This window comes from Lissotriton helveticus, chromosome 11 (assembly GCF_964261635.1).
Source record: "Lissotriton helveticus chromosome 11, aLisHel1.1, whole genome shotgun sequence".
Taxonomy (NCBI): Eukaryota; Metazoa; Chordata; class Amphibia; order Caudata; family Salamandridae; genus Lissotriton; species Lissotriton helveticus.
Genome location: NC_136072.1, coordinates 806,807,585 through 806,830,295, shown reverse-complemented (window position 1 = coordinate 806,830,295; position 22,711 = coordinate 806,807,585). Strand labels below are relative to the sequence as shown.

The 22,711-nt window shown below is 43.8% G+C and overlaps 1 protein-coding gene across 1 annotated transcript in view; it reads left to right on the top strand.

Annotated features, from left to right (window-relative positions):
• Positions 1-5,021: 5,021 nt before the first annotated feature.
• Positions 5,022-22,711, top strand: part of LOC144790896 (uncharacterized) — a 47,807-nt gene continuing 30,117 nt past the window's right edge. Inside the window, exons 1-4 of the mRNA XM_078665540.1 lie at positions 5,022-5,198; positions 8,321-8,482; positions 9,171-9,339; positions 20,213-20,358. Of these exons, the coding sequence (XP_078521666.1) occupies positions 5,022-5,198; positions 8,321-8,482; positions 9,171-9,339; positions 20,213-20,358 (654 nt within the window). The remainder of the gene's footprint in view (positions 5,199-8,320; positions 8,483-9,170; positions 9,340-20,212; positions 20,359-22,711) is intronic.

Below are 22,711 nucleotides of genomic sequence, written 5' to 3'. Positions count from 1 at the left end.
GTGGAGCCTGAAATGAGCCCCTAAAGCTTGTGGCAGGCTTCTTGTTGGCAAAGGTACAGAATGGGTACTTCCTGATCATTAAATTATACTTAATTTTGACAAAAATGACGAATATATTTTCAAATTGAAAATGTGTAAAACTAAAAAGAGATTAAATGTTATCAAGCAAAAAAAATAAAAAGTACCTTACCTCTATTTGTTATCACTCAGGACACCAGGTTATTCGCAGTTACCCTCTATAATTCTCTATATAAAAATATGGCTCCCTGTTTTCCATTTTTACTGCTTTTAGAGCTAAATAGAGACAGAAAAACATTTATTTTCATACCTGTATACTTTTTTGGATACATTCAGAAATAGGGTAGCTTTTCGAGTTATTCTAAATACTGTTTGCCTTGACTAGCAGGCCAATAGCTGTGTGGATTGATAGGTAAGGGGGTTAAAAAGAAAGGATTTTGAGAAAAGAGGCTTAAACAGCAGTCGATATGCATAAGGCTGATACTGAAATTAGCATGAAGACGTAGATTCCCGGTCCCTCCCTCTTACCTCTCTGCCTCAGTGGAGCCGGTGGAGCAGAGCAGCCTGGAGCTCCGGCGCGGCCGCACGGCTCGGGGGCTTCTTCGAGGCAGGCTGGGCTGCGGCGGGGGGGGCTGCTGGTCATCAGCAGACCCCTTCGGTTCTGTTCAGCAACCCTATTGGAGGCGAGAGGAATCCTGGAGAGGATCAGGTGAAATACTGCACTGAGGTGGAGGTTTGCCGCATCCCCACTTCAACAGTGGATCTCACAAGTAAGGTTGGGGGGAGGGGGAAGACACGGAGACAGATAAGCCCAGCAGTGGGAAAGCCCCTAACAAGAAACCAACCTCAAAGAGCGTGAGCAGGAAACGGGGGAAAAGCCAGAAATCAGGAAAGAAACTACAAGCCCCAGAATGCCCAGCTATAGAGGGTGTTAAGCTTGGGGAAGGAACTACTACTGCCAGTATAGAAAGCAGTAAAACTAATCAGAGGGCAAGCAGCAGTAGTAGCGGTAAGGAGGTGGGTAAAGGCACCAAAACCAGGGGTAGTTCTCAGAAGGGGGCTAACACTAGATATTCCAATAGCGCCACCGGAAGGATAACCACCTCTTTGCGCTCATTCTTTAAAGTTTTGCCCCAGGTGTTGGATTTGCTACCTGCTACAGTTACAGATACATCTGTTCACTCGCCCACAGTTTTTCCAAATACACCTAAGCCTTCAGGCCCTCTCACTGACAGCACCATCACTACTACCCCCACACTAGCTTTAAAGATGGCTGTGTTACCCCCTCTCCCTGAAATGGGAGTTGAGGGCGATGCTGGCTGTGAGCAAGCTCAAACGGGTCAAAAGGAGGGGGCTGATGCGGATGGCAAGAGTGGGAAGGCAAACAGGGCCGGGAGCACATTGGAGGCACTAGTAGCGTCAATAGCATCTATGAGGGCAGAAATCAGGAATGATTTCCTGATATCTAAGACCAATCAGAGCGAGATACGAGCATCATGCGAGGTCCTGGAGAGGAAAGTAGATGGGCTGAGTGAAAGGACAGAGGTACTCGAGGGCTCTGTGGGGCTTTTGAAGTCTAGTCTAGAGGTTGCTGAATCCAAGATCCAAAACCTACAGCGAGAAGGAGATGCTATGAGAGATACAGTTGAATCGTTGGAAAACTACTCACGGCGGAACAACCTGCGACTTCTGAAGATACCGGAAGGAAAGGAAGGGGGGGATGTCAAGGCCTTCGTGATCAAAGTCCTGAAGGACTCACTCAATCTCGAGGAATCCATCGAGGAGCTTGATAAAGATATCCAACGAATACATCGGGACCCGTTCCGCTTAAACCCTGGCAGAACGAAGCCTAGGAAGATTCTGATTAATTTCCTTACGTATACACTGAAGGAAAAAATCTTAAATCTTTCATTAAAAGCAAAATCGCTAAAGGGCCCGACTTCTCTTTCAAAGTACGGTCTGATCTCTCCATATCGACTCTGGACAGACAGTGGGAACTGGGCCAGAGGATGGACAAGTTCAGGTCTTTCGGTGCAACTGTACAGATGAGGTTTCCCGCATTTTTGCGGGTTATGTACAACAACAAGATGCACAATGTTAGATCCCCTTTGGAGGCTGATGAATTGTTGGAGTCCATTAGCATTCACTCTCAGGGTGGAGTTTAGCGGCGCAACACTCAGATTAGGCTTCAATCTTGCTCCCATCTCCTCCCTCCACGGGTAGGATACATTAGTTGAGCTATAATTATCATGTTTTCTTCAGTCATTTGACGCCCAGATCCGAAAATCCTCTGAGCTTGTACGGAAGTGGGGTAGAATATATAGTGTTGAGGAGACAGAAAGGGAGAATTAGGGGTGTTTTAAAGGCACGAAACATTAATATAAAAAACATCTCTTTTCTCTCTTGTTCACACAAAACAGGGTGATGCATTGGGGTTTAAAAAAGGGGGAAAAGGGGGGGGGAAGTAGGGGTTTTTGTTTGGGTTCTCTGAAAACAATCCAACCGTGTTTGTTTGCTCCAAGAGGGTTCAAGGAGTACTAAGCGGTGCAAAAGGGGAAGGGTGTCGGAGGACGCAAATCCGGCTTTACATCTGGTCGGAGTAAGTATGGGAGGGTTCTTCAGAAGTGGGGAGGAGGGAGTGGGGGGTGGTAAAAAAATAAAAAAACCTCAGGAGTCAGACCTTCTTATTTCAGTTCTGTGTCCTAGCTGGGTATACTTTCAGCCTTGGGAAAATAAGATTATCAGGAGGAAGGATATGGGGAGGAGGACGGATATCAAACGATGACCTCTGTTCAATTTTTGTCATGGAATGTCAATGGTTTTCACGTGGGGAGCAGAAGAGAGCGTATTTTACAATATCTAAGAGACTCCCCCGCGCAGATCGTTGTCATTCAGGAGACACATCTTCTAAAAGCAGAGGCCACCATACTCCTAAAAAAGCAGAGATGGGTAGACAAATTTATATGCACTGACCACAATGCTAATATAAGAGGAGTACTCCTACTCTGTAAAAAATCAGCGAAGGTTCAGATTTTGGACTATAATGAGGATCAGAGTGGGAGATGGCTCCTGGTGAGAATCTCCATTGATGGTTGGGTGTGTATATTGGTTGAGTATTACGGCCCAATATTGATGACCTGTCTTATTTGGAGACTTTAAGGAACCATTTGATAACCTCCCAAGACCCTATTATTTGGGCGGGGGACTTCAACATCGTGCTTAACCCAAAACTTGATAAATCTACCAATTCTAGAGCCTGCACGTCTTCCAAATCCAGACAGATTCTCATAGGAACTATGATACAGCAGGGTTTGGCAGATTTGTGGAGGGAAAGGGCAGGTAATAATTTTGGGGTTTACTTCAGGAACCTCAAATATAAGCACAAATCAAGAATTGATTATGCGCTATTCAGTTACTGCCTTAAGAATTCCTTGTCTGGGATAAACTATCTTCCCTCCCACCTCTCTGACCATTCTGCTCTCTTATTCACTCTTAAACTTGAAGCCCAGATCAAACATCCATCCTGGTCATTCGACCGTACTATCCTATTGGAAGAAGAGGAAGTCAGTTTTCTGGCAATTGAGACCACCTCATTCCTGGAGACTAATCTAGAATCCGCGACACTAGTTACGGTCTGGGAGACACTGAAAGTCTTTTTGCAAGGATGTATTACAAACAGAGCCTCCCACCGGCACAGAATTTATCGGGAGAAGATTAAGAACCTGGAGCAGGAAATGGAGTCGATCGAGCAGAGGCTTGGGGCCTCAATAGGGTCGCCTGACGAGCAAAAAAAGCTGGGCGAGCTGAAAAAACAATTGGAGAACATCCTTCAAGAAAGAGTGACTAAGAGATGGGAGGCGAGTAAGATCTCCCATTTCGAGTTTGGGGTGGCAGCGGGCAGGTTATTGGCATGGAAGGTTAAGGCAGACCAAGCCCAAAATTATATCAGAGAAATCATGGTCGAGGGTGAGAGTGTAGCCAGGATGTCTAACCAGGAGATAGGTACTGCTTTTAGGGAGTTTTTTGAGGGGATCTACAGGGAAGACACCCCGAACGATCAGCTAGCAAGGGATACATGGTTAGACCAGCTTCCCCTACCATCTCTCTCAACAGTACAGAGCAAATGCCTGGAGATGGAAATGTCTGAGGCCGAAGTTAGTAAAGTTGTCAGGCAACTCAAGCATGGGAAGGCGGCAGGCCCTGATGGGTTGCCAGGTGAGCTATATCGAGCCTTGGGTGATGTTATCGCCCCTACACTGACAGCCCTTTTTAACGGGATCCTTAGGAAGGGGGAAGCACCCCCAAAATCTTGGGGTGAGGCGACCTTAGTTCTGATCCCCAAACCAGGGAAGGACCCAACTGAGTGAGGGTCCTACCGACCGATATCACTTTTGAATAGCGACTACAAGATCTTCGCTTCCATCATGTCAGCGAGATTGGGGTCAGTAATAGGGGAAATTGTCCACCAAGACCAGAGGGGTTTTATTAAAGGGCGTCAGCTATCTGACTTTACGTATGATCTGGTGGGGGCAATAGATATTGCTTCAGCTTTCTCTCTTCCATTGGCCACACTCACCTTAGACGCGACTAAAGCCTTCAATAGGGTCAATTGGCCATATTTGGCTGCAGTGCTGAAGAAGTTTAACTTCGGCGAGAAATTTTGTCGGGCCGTCACTCTTATGTATGATGCCCCATCGGCAAGGCTGCTGATCAATGGTGCCTTGACAGAATCTTTTTAAATCATGAGGGGCACGAGGCAGGGCTGCCCGCTCTCTCCCCTTCTCTTTAATTTGTACATCGAACCGTTTGCTCAGCTCTTACGGGAAGATGAAAACATTCCATCATTCAGATTTGGGGAGTGGGAGAGGCGGGTCGCACTTTATGCAGACGATATTCTCATCCTAACGTCTGATCCGGAGGCATAATTTCCTGCGGTTATCAAGAGGGCTGAAGAGTTTGGTCGCATTTCAGGGTATGAGATCAATGCCAGCAAAACTGATATCATGGCGTGGAATATCCCTAATTTACAGCTGGATGTGACCAACTCTATGCACTATCCGGGAATTCGGGTGACTAAAGAAGTAGGTGACATTGCTCAAGCCAACTTAGAGAGAGTTTACAATGAATGTAGGAAGTTACTAAAATCTTGGTCCAATCACCCACTTACCATACTGGGCAGGGTGAGTTTGATAAAGATGTATATCCTCCCCAAATTTACATTCATTTTCAATACTATTCCCCTGGCCTTTGATGTTAAAACCTTAGATAAGTGCCAGAGAGAGATAAATTCTTTCATTTGGAATTATAAATCATCGAGGGTGGCATGGAAGAAGTTGAGGAGGAGGAGGGAAAAGGGGGGGCTTGCTTGCCGGATTTGCAGTACTATGCATGGGCTTTTCAGGTGTCCCATTCTATAATGCTTTTAAAAACACCATCGAATGCATCTGCTGGGACAATGTTTAAAGCCATGTTGGTAGGAGCTGCGTTACCAACTGACGGATACCTGTTTAAATTTGGGGACCAACATTTTTTTTAAAAAATCAAGTTAAAAATTCTTCTGTCCCTGGCGAAAGCCTGGGTACAGATTAAGAAAAGATTAGGTTTGCCGTATTTCTCTAACTACGCACCTGTGTGGGACTCCCCGGGCCTCCCACTATGTCTAAAAGACAGGCTAGCGATCCCAGTGAGGGATGGAGGGATAACAAGATGGGGAGAATTGTTGGCAGGAGGGTCGCTGAGGTCTTGGGAGGAGCTACGGGAACAGCTGGGCCCTGGGTTCTCTAGATTTAAGTACCTACAATTAGACAGCTGTGCCAGGGTCTTGTGTAGGAAAGGGATACCACTTGGAAAGAGTAGTAGCCTGGAACAACAGTTGGTGGAACGACAAGGGGGGGGTAAAGAGGTGGCCCAGTGGTACTGGAGTTTGTTGGAGGAGGCTGATGGGGAGTTTACTCTTCCCAATGATCTGTGGGGGGAAGAGTTAGGCGCCCAGTGTGTAGAAACTTGGATAAGATCTTTCACCCTCCTATACAAAATTGTTATACCAGCATGGCTGAGACGTAACCAGCTGTTCACGACACACCCGGCCTACCTATCACCCCTGAGACTGTCTAAATTCCTCCCAGGCAAGAAATGCAACAAGTGTAATTACATCGAGGCCTCGGACGTGCATATGTTCAAGGACTGCCCTTAGATCGCCCGGTTTTGGGAGGAAGTGAAAGTAACCTTAGACTCTATCATAAATACATCTTTGTCCATCACACTGCCATTAATTATCTTTGGCTTGGACGCTAGTATTACTGGTCAGGCAAGATCTTTTCTGTTTTATGCAGTTTTGCTAGCCAGGAGACAAATATGTAAAGTCTGGGCGGAAAACACGGCGCCATCACACGCAAGCTGGTTGTCGTCAATGTATGAAACATCTAAGGTGGACATGGCCAGAACTTGTAGCAAACGTAACTTGGCTTTTTGGGACCTGTTGGTCCAGTGGAGATAGTGTCCGGGCTTTTTTTTTTTCCCCGGTCCTATGATTATGCCTATTCTACTCCAAGGACCCCCTCCGTTCCATCGTCGGTCCTACAGGTTATAAATACCAAGATGGAGTAAGTGCAAGCCCATTCCCATCCACACCCTCCATCTCTCAAGGTCCATCTACTGCCAATCCTCATAAATCGTCTCACCGAGCGGGTGATAGTTAAAATCTCGAGTATCTCGGAGTGCGACACGCTAGGTGGTTGGCGGTTACTTGAGAGAAAGGCAAGGCAAATGAGGAAAAAAAAAAAAAAAGAAAATGGTTTGTCTATAGATATAATTTAGTAAGAAAATTGATTATTATTTAAGGAGGATGTGAGTCGTTCCTAAGTAATAAGTCGGATAAAAGAAACAGCTTCAATAATTTAAAACTGTCCCCCACCATTGTAGCTGTGGCACAGAACAAACAGGCTTAATTTTGAAAATTGTGCAGGCATTTTACAACACTAATGGAGTCAAAACGTCTAAACACAATACAACCAAAAAAATCTCACAGCCAATTTCTAAGGATTATGAAAAACAATAATAGGAAAAAATAAATCAAAACCACTACAATCCTATTATGGGGGCAGGAGATATGAATTTAAAAATATTTGAAGACAAAAAAGCACCAAACAACAGTAAAGTGTTCATCAGAAATCACTGTTCATGGTTTACTGGGACGTAGGCACAGTTTCAGGCTGATTGTGATGGGGCCAATCGGGTCAGCCTGCTCAAAGTTTTTACTTTCTATCTTGGCCAATTATGCCGTGTTTTAGGAGTCAGAGCACATACACTCGAGAGTGAGCAGCAGTGCCTTAGTACACAGAGCTAAGGTTGTGCGAGTTCAAGTACCAGGATGATCAGCCCTAAAAACATGGGGGGACTGAGCAAAAAGTGGCATGTTCTCGGACATTTGTATTTTGTGGACATGGTTTTCCAAGCCTTGGCATTTCTCCAAATGGAATGTAAGTAGCCAGGAGACGTTGTAGTGGAATTTTCCATTTCAGAGTATTATCAGTTTGACGTAGGCCTGTCAAGCAATACTGCTTATAGCGACAACCAACCTCATGGCAGCATTTCTATTCCCTTTTATTTTACTTACGCCATTTATAAAAGAGACCAATCTTACGCAGACAAGTCAACCCTGCTGCGAAGCTGCTAGGCCACATACTCTATGGAATAAAACATCTCCAGATTCATTTTGTGGTAGTGAAAATACAATCTATAAGAGTTTATTAGATATTTCCATCACAATATTTCCCTCTTTTCTCTAAGTCTCCTAGCCATGTAGAAGTTCTGTCTGGCATGGGGGTCAATTGTCTTTGCCAGCTTTTTAGAATTACCATTCTGACTTGTGACTAACTCTACTATCGCTGCCCATTTAATCTCCATAAACAGCCCCAGAATGCCACTGATTCTTCTTTTTCCTACCAAACCTATTAAAGCCACTGGCATTACACACAGCTGATTTTTTCCCAGTCCTGGAGACCTCTAATTGACACCAACGTGACAGAACTGACTCTGTCCCAAAAAGCCAGAATTTTTGAGCCCCCAAGACAACATATACCTGAATTCTCCTGCTTCCTCAGCCTTTGAGAGGCACTCTAGTGTCATGTGACTGACTCTACCCCAGGCTTAAAGGGTCTTCAGTAGCTGCATCCGGCGGGGAAAGCTCTCAGTTTCCCTGTAGACTGGTTGGCCTAATGGGCAGTGAAAGCAGCACCTCACCCCAGTCCTGTGTCTGTAGAATGAACTAAAGCACTTTTATTATAATTTCATTTTGCCCCAGGCGCTGATTGACTCTGGTGCTGAAGACTATGCCGGAGGTCTGAAGGAATGGAGGAGGAAAAATGGAACAAACCCGCTGCATGGTGACTGGGGATTCCGGTGCACTGCCTGCAAATACGTATTCAGCTTTTTGGAAAAAAACGTGGCTAATGATCAGAGCGATGTGAGTGTTAAAGCATGAGGCTGTGCGTGAAGTCCCCAAGTCCCCTCAAAAGCCCAGTCGTAGGAGTGCCTGAATGTATCCCATCCCTGAGTCACGCAGGCCAACGGTGACTGGCCCTGTATTCCTGTGGACGCAGCACAAGGATTTTTGTGGGGTTTGGAAAGACACATTTCACAGTTTTTTGTGAACCCTTTCTGAAGAAGAAAGTTTGTTTGACATCATGGGGACTTTCATTAGTAGTAAAATTATGAACAGAGAGCCCCAAATATGTCCTGCCCAGGGCCCCAAAACTTGTTAAAACAATACTGGTTCCAAGTGTGTCCCCAGCTTTTGCAATACAACAATAGCCGTGTTCCGACCCTGTCAGCCATACAGCCCTATAGGATATAGGTCATATGTTCTGTACCACAGGACCTTGGGCTCATACAGTCTAGGAAGGCAGGCTCTGTTCACCTATATCAACCCCGGAGCAGCAACATTGTTCTAGAGGTGACTTTGTAACCCAGGCGCCAGTCACTTCAGCAATTCAGTCCAGGGTCTACCTCCCTTCTCTTAATCTTAGCCCCAGCCCTTTCAGTGTGCAATAAATCAAATTCATATTTCACAAATAAACACGTGCATTTGATTAACCCCCCCCCCTTTTGTTTTCTGTCTCCTTGTTCCCCCGACTCCCCCTCACCTGCTGCAGGAAGAGATCAGTAGGGCACTGGACGATTTGTGCAACACAGTATTTTTTTTAATTAGGATGCCCTGCAAAATGGGGATCAGAAGATTCAAGACTGCGATTATGAAGGCTTTCAAGGGCCACCAGGATTCAGCAACATTCTGTGCCAATGTGCACCTGTGCAGCAGAGCAGGTAAGCATCATTCCGGGGCCTTAGAAGTGATTCTCCTCCAGGAGTCAGAGGTGGGTTACTCAAAACATTGACCAGGTGGATAGTGCCACAAGCCGATGTCTCTGAGGCAACAGGTGCCTGTGTTCTTTCGCTCAATTTCTAGGCATGCTAACAACAACTTAAGGATGATGACAGAGGTAGGTGCAGTGTGCACACATATCTTCTCAGTTGTCTTAAACACTGCAAAACCTCTGGGTTCTGATGACATTCTCAATATAAAATCTGTTTAACCAATATTAATCAAGTCAGTTTTGTTGATTCAGCTTTACAGAAAAGCCATACAATAATAAAACATACAATACAAGCTGCAATTAATGCCCCAGCTGATGTAATCATTATAAGATTCATTTCCTCAATAATGCAGAAAGCTGAAAGATAAAAGGACGCTCCTGGGCACAGAACACAAATGTGTTAAAACAAGGATATTGCTCTCATACAAAAGGGATTTAGCCAAGGAAAATCTCATGTAACTAAGCAAATACTACTAATAAGTGCTTTAATAAGTCTAATAAGTAGTGTTAAGACTAAGTGGCCTATTACGATGTAAGGCAAAAGGCTACCAGACAGCTCATTGGTGCGGTCCACCCAACATCTGCTGCTGCGGCCAGACAACCGCATTACGATGCGTGCAGGAGGAGGCAGCAGTTGGAGGGACCGACCTATGCTTTCCAACGGGCTCCTTAAACCAATCGGACTGTCGGATGGACGGTAATCCCTACAATAGGGGCAGCGCCTGCTCAGGCACCGCCGTAGAGCTTATGATGTCCCTTTCCTTCTGCCTTTCTATGGTGGTCCAACCACCAAAGAAAGGCAGATGGAAAGGGACTTTGGGGGCCGCTAGCAGGGTCCCTTTCCCTCCAGGGCCTCCGTTATGGGCCCTGACGGGCACCTGAGGTACCCCAAAACATGGATGTATCATGTGGCAGGCACCGCATGATGCCTGCCACACGGTGCATGGATGTTTCAAAAGTGTATTTTTCCTATCATGGTTTGTGGTGCGGCCCGCAGCACAAGCCACAATAGGAAAGATACACTTTTTGATCACCTTGAAAATGGTCACATCATAATCAGGGAAAGGGGACCTCCGACTCCTTGTCCGGTGCTCCCGTTACTGAAACAATGACGATCAGATGCTCGTCTGACCTGCATAATAAGGATTTCTCAGAACCTTTTTGCGTATTTCATGTCAGTTGCGTATTGCTAGGTTTTCCAAGCCTTGACACACTGGGTTTGTATCGAATAAGACATTTGTAAGATTTTCGGGCTTCCATTAGTTGTGCCTCACCCTCCTGTATTCTTCTTCTATTTCTGAGGGTGACGGTAAGTGCTTTCTGTTTTTCAGCACATTTGTCGTCATACCAGTCATGATAAGAGTCTTGGACTACAATGCCTCTACTGGCTTTATGTTTGAATAGTACTTGCTCGGTGATTGTGAGAAATGATTTGAAGGATTCAGTCATTGCAAGGCCATCGGGTGAGAAGCTGTGCCAATGCAGCTACTATGTAAACCTTTTGCTCTTATAAATCTTATAGGTTTTTGGTTAAATTAATTTTATAATTCCAGAACTGCTGGGTTTGAATGGATCAATGTGCTCCTCTGTGAAAGGGCATAACCCAGGGGTGAAATGCTGAACGCCCAAAAAGACACATCTATAGGCTTTAGGGAGGGATACTACTAAGGTGATATTCACAAACTGCAATTTGAAGTATTTGAAGTAGTACTACACATATACTTCGAAATGCTAGTAACATATGCAGAGATCTCCTTCAAGGCGGCGAAGATCTCCACACACCTAAGGGTTTAATTTACGTGTGAATGCGGGGAGTGGTGGAAAAATGAGAAATAATTACTCAAAATATGAGGACTTTAGGGAAGCATGAATCAAAGTATATTGAGGGAGATGTAAATATAAACACACTCCATAAAAGAGTAAGACCATTGCGATTCACAAACTACACTTCTAAAGTTACTACAGTCTGAAAACAAGGTGTAAATATGCGGCAGTCTAGCATTGAGTTAGGTCCAGCAACACACATGACTGCTCACAGGTGCTGCAACACACTCCCATAGAAACTAATTGAGTCAGGGACTTGACATTCAATACCATAGGAAATAGGGCTAAAATGAATAAGTTTTGCAATTTTTAAATGAAATGATTATTTATTTTTTTACTGTTAAAAATTATATAAATTAATAATGAACTATTTTGAAATGTATATTGTTAAAATAGGCACACATTAAATATTATCAAGGAATAAACCATGTATGCAGATGTGTAGAATCTTCACCTCTCACAAATCCTGGCTCCTCCCCACACTCAACAATGGTAATGAACAGCGTATCATACTCTACTCATCTGCATATTGTATTTGAACCCGTATTTCACAGGGATCTGAAACGTTTGGTAAATATTTCACTATTGTCTGTGAAATAAGGATCCAAGACCACTCTGAAGAGCTTCAACATTTCTAGAGGTAGTAGGATTATATTGTATGGAGGACCAAACTTTACAGCAGGTTTATCAAAATTATGGAGCAAAACATGAAAATTATGTGGTACATTTTCTGTCAGTTTTTTATCCATTTGAGATAGATACAAAATTATGGTGAACTTTCCAAATTTGGCAAATTAAGTGGCAAACGCATTGAATCCATAATTATACAGTAAAAAGCTACAGCCACAGAATCACCTACATCCACTAACTAGAACCTTTACCCACTGATTTATTAGAAATTATTCCAATAAAAGTAAACAAAGCCTGAATATTCTAATTCCAATAAGTGATCGTTGTTAGCTATACTTTGAAAAAATAGCTTTTTAAATCTAACCACCCCCTAAAAAAGCAGTTAATAAATATATAACAGGTCCCATGTATACTATGGTTCTATATTGCCATGTTGGGATTCTGGTGGCATTTACAAACAAGTAGTCCTTTAACCTTGTGGGTTATTATCATGCCATCAGAGCCCCTTTATGGCAATATTGATCCATATTACCACATTGCACATGTATCCATTATGCATTCTCTCTCTCTCTCTCTCTCTCTCTCTCTCTCTCTCTCTCTCTCTCTCTCACTCTCTCTCTCTCTTTCTTTCTCTCTCTCTCTCTCTCTCTCTCTCTCTCTATATATATATATATATATATATATATATATATATATATATATATACATGCATATATATATAGACAAAGGTGAATGGCAGTTGCCTGTGGGCTCCAAAACACTATTGGTGCTTGGTGAATTGCGAGACTCCCACCAATGCCACCAAATATCCTGAGTCTCTTGAAATTTCCCATAGAGAGAAATTCCTTTATCCAGGCCAAAGTACAAACATTGATGTGTTTCGGATGCAACTAGACTTAGTCACAATGAGTGACGCCATTTTCCCTTGCTGTATATACAACTTTAGTGCAACATCTATCACCTTGTATGTCCCTACACGTCAGCTACGTTCAGCTCAATCTCATAACCTGGTGATCCCCAGGTATAAGAAAAGTGCCTGGGGTGGTAGACGTTTTTTGGTTGGGACAACTAAACTCTGGAATTCTCTTCCCCAAATGTTAAAAGACGAGAATCACCTGTTGGCTTTCAGGAAGGTACTAAAGACTTGGGGCCTCATTTATGAGAAATGACGCATCGCTGCGTGAAAGCAGCGATGCGTCACTTCTCAGTGCGCACCCCTTGCGACATACCTAATGCCTCATATTTAATGTATGACGCATCATGTTGCAAGGAGTTACAGATACGTCAGTATTTCTGACGTATCTGTAAGCGCAAAAATGACGCATTGTTGGAGTGTGTCACAAAAGTGACGCAACTCAAGCAATGCTTCCTTTCACATGGGGCAAGCCCCATGTGAAAGGGCTTGCGTCAGTCTTACGCCTGCTGTGAGGCAGGCGCAAGATTTTGACGCAACAGTGTCCTAGAAGTGACGCAGTGAAATCTCATAGATTTCACTGCGTCACTATTACGAGGCTTTTTGCGGGGGAACGCCCCCAGTGCATACATTATACCTGACGCAGGTATAATGTAGCGCAGGGGTTAACAAAGTGACGCATCTGCTTAGATGCGTCACTTTGTAAATAGTGCGCAACAGGAGGCATGTTTTACGCTGCCGATGCGTCACAAAAAGTGACGCATCGGAAGCGCAAAACTGACGCAAGGCCTCATAAATGAGGCCCTGGGCTCCTTAACCTCTGACTTTAGCCAAGATCTTATGACTTTCATTTTATCTGTTGAGACTAGTGCCTTGACACCTTCGGGTAATTAGTTTGCGCTTTCTAAATCTCTTTTTTATTTAATTTCATAGACATAAAAGGCATGCTTCCTGCTCCGATAAATATAAAGATAATTCATCCTCCAATATGTACCTTTCAAAATTGTATTTCATAAAGTCAATCATAATTGTCTTTCGGTTGTCAAATTTATGATCGCTCAATCATTTGCAGGGCAATCCTCCCATGCCAGAATCACATATAAGGGTAACTTGGATTCAAGAGCTCCCACTAACTCCTATATCACAGGGCCAATTAATTAAAATCATGCTCCGTAAGTATCATACTGACCATTTTAAAACAAAGTGGCTCATGTCTCAAAACATTGAACAAAAATAATGTAAAGCTTTGTAAATTACAATTGCTCAAAAATATCTATTTGTACATTGAACTTCTACATCATGCATTTAAATAGTGCACTTCCAAACTTCTTCTTTAGTTCTCAATAACACCCAAAAGGGCAAAGAAGAAATATATTATTTTCGTTCAATGTTTTCAGACATGAGCCCCTTTTTAGGTCGCGCCTGCGATTGCAGGGGCGAAAGCCCCTGCTGTCGCAAAGCGATCTATTGTAATCATTTCAGTCATTTTCCCTGTCAAGGACTAGGCAGAGACAACAGACTGTCACGAGCACGCAGCCGGCCGGAATCGGATCAGGTCACGCGCTCCGATCCCGGCCGGCTGTTCACAACACATGCACACGCAGGCACAGGCAGGCACACACGCAGGCACACGCAGGCACACACAGGCACACACAGGCACACACGCAGGCACAGGCAGGCACACACGCAGGCACAGGCAGGCACACACACAGGCACACACGCAGGCACACACAACACACACACACAGACAGACGCACGCACCCCCCCCCCCAACTCACCGGGCTCTTTTAGTGTGTTCCGTGTCTCTGTCATCAGCCAGGGGGTCAGTCTCGAACCTCAATCTCCCTCCGCAGCGCTGGTCTTCACCCGGGCCCCCTCCTGGGACCCGGGACTTCAGATGCCGCACTCCTCTTTGGTGCCGGGGCTTGGAGCGCGCACGCGCGGGCAGCTCCCGCCCTCTCGCGCTCAGCCCGGGCTGCTTTCAGATTGTGGCTTTTTGTCAACAGGAAAGCTGTGAGGCTACAACAGAGGCCAGCTAGTTACTCAGGCAGCTGAGTTATTACAATCATTTGTACCTCACAATTTGTTTCCGTACCGGTGTGGCCATAATATCTGCAAAGTATTTTCAATGTAAGGTTCTGAAAAGTGCTGCGGGCTCAAGGGGGAGATGGGTGCATGTACAATTGGTATTATACTCCCAGAAATGTGTTACATGTCTAGTCTAAGGGCCAAATGTTGATGTTCTGGAGGTATTGGATATGCTCTCCTTGGAACGGTTTGATTGGGTCAGAGAATTGATTAAGGTTATTTTAATTGTGTAATGAACTATTGCATTGATTCTACTAATCGTACCACTACCCCTCGTATGCCGAGAAATAGGGCCTTCTTTAACGACCTGACCCAGGTACATGGGCTTTGTGATGTATGGAGGATCTTTTATCCAGCCAACCCGAAGTATATTTTTTATTCATGTCCACACAAGCACTACTATGGGATTGACATGGATTTTGCTGGGAGGTTTTTAGTAGAAAGTGCAGAAATAGATGTAAGCCCTTGGATTGTTTCTGACCATAATCCAATTCTATTTTCAATCAGCTCTACTGAGGCTAGAGCTAGCAGTTTACAATTATAATTTCCTCGTCATCTTTGGTCTAATGGCGACTAAGGGAAGCATGTCTCAGTTTCCCCCAGCCCCTCCTCCCCTACCCCCTCCCCCCCCAATCAACGCAGGTACAGCGTCACCTCCAGTAGCTTGGGATACCATGAAGGCATACATATGCAGTATCGCACTTAAGTAAATTCTCAAATAAAACAGAGCTGCTTTAGAGGGTGCTTGTTTATTGCCCCAAGCTATTCATCCGCTTGAAGATCATTCAAGGAGTGGCAGAAGAGCATATTATTTATTTTCGGGTAATTAAGAAACGAACCTTGCTTGAACGTGGGGTAAAAAAAACAGATTATGGAGAAAAGGTGTCCCCTGGACTGATTGTGGGCTACGCTAGGCGACAATTGGATAGATGTATCAAACTGGCTTAGGCACTATATATACACCCCATGTATATAAGACTCCATGTGTCAAGGTGGCGTATGCTGGGTGGTACTCGCTTATTTCAGATCTGTTGCAGTACTTGACGGGTACCTGCTTTCTCCCCTTTTATTTGCCCTGTATTTGCAATTGCTTTACATGAACACAGGTATCCAGCCTTTGATGTTTGGTGGTCATAAGCTTCATGCATACGCAGATGAGGTTTCGTTTTCTTTCATCAAACCTGTTAGCAGCACTGGGACAGTTTGTTAATGAAGGCACTCGCATTGGAATGTTCTCGGGGTACAAGCTCAACTTATATAAGACATAGGTTCTCTTGAATTGTAAGCCAGATTCTCCAACTCCAGAGGTAACCTCAACTGCTGCATACCTTGGTGTCAAATTGTGCTCCGAGGGTGGGGATATAATTAAATGGAATTATGAACCTTCACTATTATCAGTTATTTCTGATGAAGTCATGGAATAAACTTCACTTAGAATTATTGGTCGATGTAATGTCTTTAAGATGAATATCTATTTGTTCAAGGCAATCCCACTGCAGGTTACGGATTCTTTTTTTAGATGGTACTATCAGGAGTTTCATCTAGAGTTACAAGCAGGCGAGAGGAGCAATTTGCTTTATGAAACTCACGTTTAGCAGGGCCACTGGAAGTATGAGATTGAGCGGCAGCTGCGATTTTCATATAATTATAGATTTGCCGTATTTGCCACATAGTCCACAATCTGCTGAATCATCTGCAGATTTTAACCCAAAAATCATTTTGTTTCTAGCTCAAACGGTTCAAAAGTGACTAAAACTGCAGTGACATGTGTTGCCCCACAGTGGAAGGCCCTTTGCAAAGCTGGACTGGTCACCTTTCTGTTGCTTAGTGTTCTATTTGGATTTAAACTGGTACTAAAGAGGTGCAACTAATGTCCAGATTGTGTTACCAAGTTTAACAAGCATTGGCATAGCCAATAGGTCTCGCCTTTGGGACCTAATAGGTTTGCCATGCAGCAGATACGTCCAGTGGGTTTCGCAGTGGTAACCGGGACAGACTGCTTCCCTTGAGCTCCGAGGTGTACAGTGCAGAAAAAATGCGTGCGGCCTCCCCAAGTGTCCGCCATGCTGTGTGCTAAAGCATGGCTGCTGCCCATAATAAAGCATGCACAATAAAGCGCATGAAACCGATGTGTAAACATGCATTAAAAAAGCAATAGGTCTCGCCTTTCATCAAGTTAAAGCCATTTGCTATACAATACCATTAGTAAAGCAAATGGCTTTAACTTAATCAAAGGCGAGACCTAGTGCATTTTCAATGCTTGTTTATGGTTGATGTTGCACTAAAGCTGGATATACACCACTGGAAAATGATGTCACTCATTGTGAACAAGGCTAGTTTAGCTGAAATGCGTCAATGTTTGTACTCCTTGGCCTGAATTAATTATGAATTTACTGAACCACTTCTGGAGTGCCGGTGTTTCTTTAGAAACATTTGAGAGAAACAGTAAGTATGTACATCTATCTATCTATCTATCTATCTATCTATCTATCTATCTATCTATCTATCTATCTATCTATCTATCTATCTATCTATCTATCTATCTATCTATCTATCTATATCATGTGATCAAGGCTCGAACGAGCCGAAACGCTTAATGGCGACGGGAGAATAAACACACTTTAAAAGCACCTACTTGGGTCTGTGTCCGTACTGTGGAGCTATCTTCAATATGCAGTGGAGAAACTGCGATATATATATATATATACACACACATATTTTAATACAGTTATGTTCAATTAGTTTGTGAAATGTATTAGCTTACTTATGTTTATTTTTGCCAACTATATTCATCTATACTAATATAATAGAGAGCCCAAACCTTTGAGGCGGGTAATCTCAGGAACCACAGCACCAATCACAACACCCAATACAGCGTTGGAAAGGGCAGTTGCAGCAGAAGGACATAGGCTATGCAGACCCCCACCATATACATTTAAAAGGTAAAAGAACCATGCCAGCAAAGTAGTCCCTTATGGGCGTGTCTGCATTGTGCTGTGGGCGTGTGCTGGGGGCGTAACAAATGCTGGGGGCGTGTGGTACGTTCCGCCCTTCATGCCATGTCTCATATTTTGTGGGCGTGTGCTGGGGGCGTGGGCGTGTGCGGGGCGCTGGATTACGGGGAAAAAAGCGAGTGTTGTGCCCAATATTTCATTGTTTTTTCTTCCCAGGTTCTGTACATTCCAGCTCCGGGTGTCCACCCTGCTCCCTTTAAATACCCCTGCACCCCATAATCATAACCCACCCTTACTCCTTAAAATACCCCAACACCCTTAAACACTAACCCATCTTAACCCTATAAATATACCCTGTACCCCAAAACCCAAACCTATCCCTAAACCCTAAAAATACCCCTGTTCCCCAAAACCCAAACCTAGCCCTGAACCCTATAAATACCCCTGTACCTCAAAACCCAAACCCACCCCTGAACCCTAAACCCACCCCTGTGCCCCAAAACCCAAACCTAGCCCTGAACCCTAAAAATACCCCTGTACCCCAAAACCCAAACCTACCCCTGAACCCTAAAATACCCCTGTACTCCAAAACCCAAACCTAGCCCTTAATCCTTAAAATACCCCTGTACCCCTAAACCCAAACCTACCCCTGAACCCTAAAAATAACCCTGTACCCCAAAACCCAAACCTAGCCCTGAACCATCAAAATAACCCTGTACCCCAAAACCCAAACCTAGCCCTGAACCCTAAAAATACCCCTGTACCCCAAAACCCAAAACTAGCCCTGAACCCTTAAAATACCCCTGTACCCCAAAACCCAAACCTACCCCTGAACCCTAAAAATACCCCTATACCCCAAAACCCAAACCTAGCCCTGAACCCTAAAAATACCCCTGTTCCCAAAAACCCATACGTATCCCTAAACCCTAAAACTACCCCTGTACCCCATAACCCAAAACTATATCTGAACCCTTAAAATACCCAAACACCCCAAAACATATACCTCAGTACCCCAAAACATGTACCCCTATACCCATACTTACCTTATCCAAACATTAAAAAAAAACATGCTTTTACCATTCATGCATTTACAACGAATTTCGTTGTAAATGTATGCGTGGTAAAAGCATATCAAATGTAATGCCATGCGTTATAATGGCATTGCGGAGTCATGGTACTTTCGTAATGAAAGTATGCGGAGTGATGGTATGCGGAGAGAAAGTTGCGGAATAATGGGTGTTTACCCGCCCCCGGTAAGTACATTGGTGGCACGGCGGCCCACATCTCCAGCAACATACTCATATTTTTTCACCACCGATTTGAAAAATGCACAGGTCTCTCTCATTGATGGCCAGCACTGACATACACTTTTAGACACACTTCCCGCAACAAGTTCTAGAATTGCGAACTTTAGAGCTGGGGAGCTACGTTCGAATCTCGGCATCAGCTTAACATCCTGTGATTCCAGGCAAATTGCTTTGTCTCCCCCTGCCTACCACAAATGAATGTGTTCTTCTGTATTGTAAATTGTGCTCATGCCATGTTGTCGAGTTTGCGCTATATAATATTGCAAGGAGAAATAAAGTAGGGAAACTCGAGTTCACACACTACTGAACGCGCACTCTTAGTGCATCAGCAGTGCACTGTGAATCGGAGCGTTTCACAGGCCTGTCACAGATAAGAAATGCTATCAAAACAAAATCCTACAAAACAATATACTACTGGCCGGCAGCAATTCATACCCGGACAACGTCGGGACGGGCTGCTTGTACTATATATAATAATGCTGGGGCCGATTCACAGAACTAACTTAAGACAAAATCCTAAACTTACTACTTTTGGTATTCACAGAAGTTAGGATTTTGTCTTAAGTTTGTCTTAAGACAGACTTAAGACAGACTTAAGTTAGGATTTTGTCTTAAGTCTGTCTTAAGACAAACTTAAGACAAAATCCTAACTTCTGTGAATACCAAAAGTAGTAAGTTTAGGATTTTGTCTTAAGTTAGTTCTGTGAATCTGGACCGCTGTAAGCATTCCGTACCTTGATACTTAGGATCTGACTTGGGGATCGGTGGACGGTTTACTCCATCACAAACGTGCCAGATATCCTGTCTGCCGAATTACAAGTGTTATTGTATATAATGCACGTGTAATTCGACGGACGGGATTTCCGTCAGACTTCTGATGGAATATCCTATCCGGCGAACTCTAAATCAGGCCCATAGTTTTAAAACTATGCTAGCCATCTCACCTCACCAATCTATGTATCCTTATTGCTGCTAGATAAACATTTCTGATACAGGTCTTCTGTTGTTAAATAAAATATTAAATTAATTTGCCTGATAATCATGCTGTTTATTCCTGTGTCCTCATTCGTGGATCGCTTATGCGTGTTCCTTTCTGTTTTGGCGCAGAGGAAACTGATGTGGAACTCTCCTATCAGGAGGACCCAAAGCTGTGCATGCAAGGCTCCGAATACTGGTGCCAGAGTGAAGAGACGGCCTCACTATGCAAGAAAGAAGATTACTGCATGGGGCTCTGGCAGAATGTCCCTGCAGAGGTAAGTGTTAACAAAATAATTCTCATCTTGAAAAGTTCTGTTTCGTTATTTTTTCATTTGGCACAGAGGCTGACTTAAATGTTTTGCAGAGACCAGTGCTTAATTTGAGCCACTGGTATCCGGTACTCAGCACCAGCACTTAATCATCGCACTGGTGCTTTTCATGAGCAGTTATGGACATATTTATAGTAGGCAGGGAGCAGTAAGTTATTTGTCCAGAATCACAGGATGATGAGCCAAAACACAGAGTCGGCAGCTCTGGCCATTACGCCACACCCCCTCCCAACCGTCATGGTTAGTAGTTTTTTTTTTATGGTGCCGCTAACAGGAGAGATGGGCTGGTGCAAGTTGCTTCCTGATGAAAGCCCCAACACATTTTTTTTTTTACAAATTAACCACTGGCACAGATGTATAACGGGCTGTTGTTTTTTGATATTTTATATGGTCATTCACAATTTGTTATAGTGACGTCTTTTTTTCATGTGGTCTGATTTAAGATGATGGTCAATTAAAGATTCTGACGTGTTGCCTACTCTGTGCTGCTTGTGAATGAAATGCAGTATCACAAAGGAAATGGTCTCAGAGGCATGAAAAAGTACTCCTGTCACCATTATTTGTCAAGGTGGGAATACTTCAAGATGGCGACCAAAACTTCAAACGGTAGTCTATATGTAGGGAAATATGTCAGAGATACACAGTGTGTCCTGGACAAGTGCTTTTTTTTGGCCTTACTATAAGGTATTAAATGATCAGGCAATAGATTAAAATATGTCATTCTTACATTAACACCTTGAGTGCTCATGATTGCTCCAGGCCGTCATGAATCACGCTAGTCATGTGCTCATGACAGCTGGGAGCCGTCCGAACGTTGCCGCTCCACCCACGCGTGGTTAATTCCCCGACTGTGTGGGAGAATTAATCAGTGGGCAGAGTTCGGATGGCTCCCGGCCATCATGAGCACACGACTATTGTGACTCCTGACGGCCGGGAGCCGTCCTCAGAATGGCAGCGCCACACCCAGCCACGCCCCCTCCCGCACCGTGGCGGAATTTGCTCTGCAGCGAAGGGGTTAACAATAATGGCACATTAAGCAAGTAACAAAGCATGCTACCATTTTTTTCACATTTTGCAGTCATAGGCACAAAACAAGTACTGTTTGATTGTGGCATGCCACAACCATATTCTTTTGAAAGCCACTGCCGTCACAAGCTGCACGCTGAAGTAAACCACTGGCAATATTCAACAGAATTGCTTTCTGTTTATTTTCATGAAGCAATTTATATGGCATATGATGCATTAAAACTTTCTAATGAGCATAGCTGACACACTGGCCAAGGAAATTCTTTAGGTCTCGTGCTGGCTACGTCTTTTCGATTTTACCAAAATGATATGTATAATAAACTTACTTATAGGGACTTTCAACCAGCCTTCTTCATACATTGGTTTGCTGGTGTGTCATTCACAGTTTCCTTCTGCCCACTACAGCATGGGGCAGTGCGTCAGCCCACTGGATCTATTGTCTAACAGTGTGAGTGACAGCATTCTGCCTTTTTACAAAGAGCACTTCCAAACACACAAAGTAGTTCCCATAAATGCCAGTGCCTGCTACGACAACAAGTTCTCTTTGAGCCCAAAAATGTATTTTTGCTGTTAACCAATGTGTTTATTTTGTTTTAGATTGACAAGGGCCCAGCAGCGTACCCCACAATAATGTTTTGTAAAAACCATGACAAAACAAAACTAGCACTGACTAAGCCATTAGGTTGACAGCCAAGCCCAAAACCTTTTGCCTATACCAATGGTTGTTTTTCAATATGTTTCTTAGAATTTGTATTATAGTGCACAACTTTGATAAACTCAGCTAGAATGGATTCTCTAAATGATATGCAGCACACAAAAAAGTCATGCGTACAGCATTTAATGGGAATAATAGGTCCCTAGACAACAAGTCATCTCAAAAGTAACACGACATATACATCCAGTAGTACAATTCTTGAAGAAAGAAGTACATATCAGTTAGAGAATTCATCCAGTTAGAGTCAGTCCATGGGGACCAGTGTGCATATTTATCTTAGTAACTTGGGGTCCTTGCTAGAATCAGGCTGGTGCTGTCATATTTCCCTCTTTGACTCACCACCTATGTTTTTCTTTTGTTTTACCCATTTGAATATGTGGTAAAAAATGCCTCTGTAAAATCACTTTGGAGGAAGCACATATGAGGTCTTGTTATGAGATGACCAGTAACTAAACTAGGAGAATGATCAATTCCAGGAAACAACCCAACTCCAGCTATCTTCCGTCACAAATTGCTGAACCCAGAATGAGGAATAACATTGCTGGTGCAATACCTCAT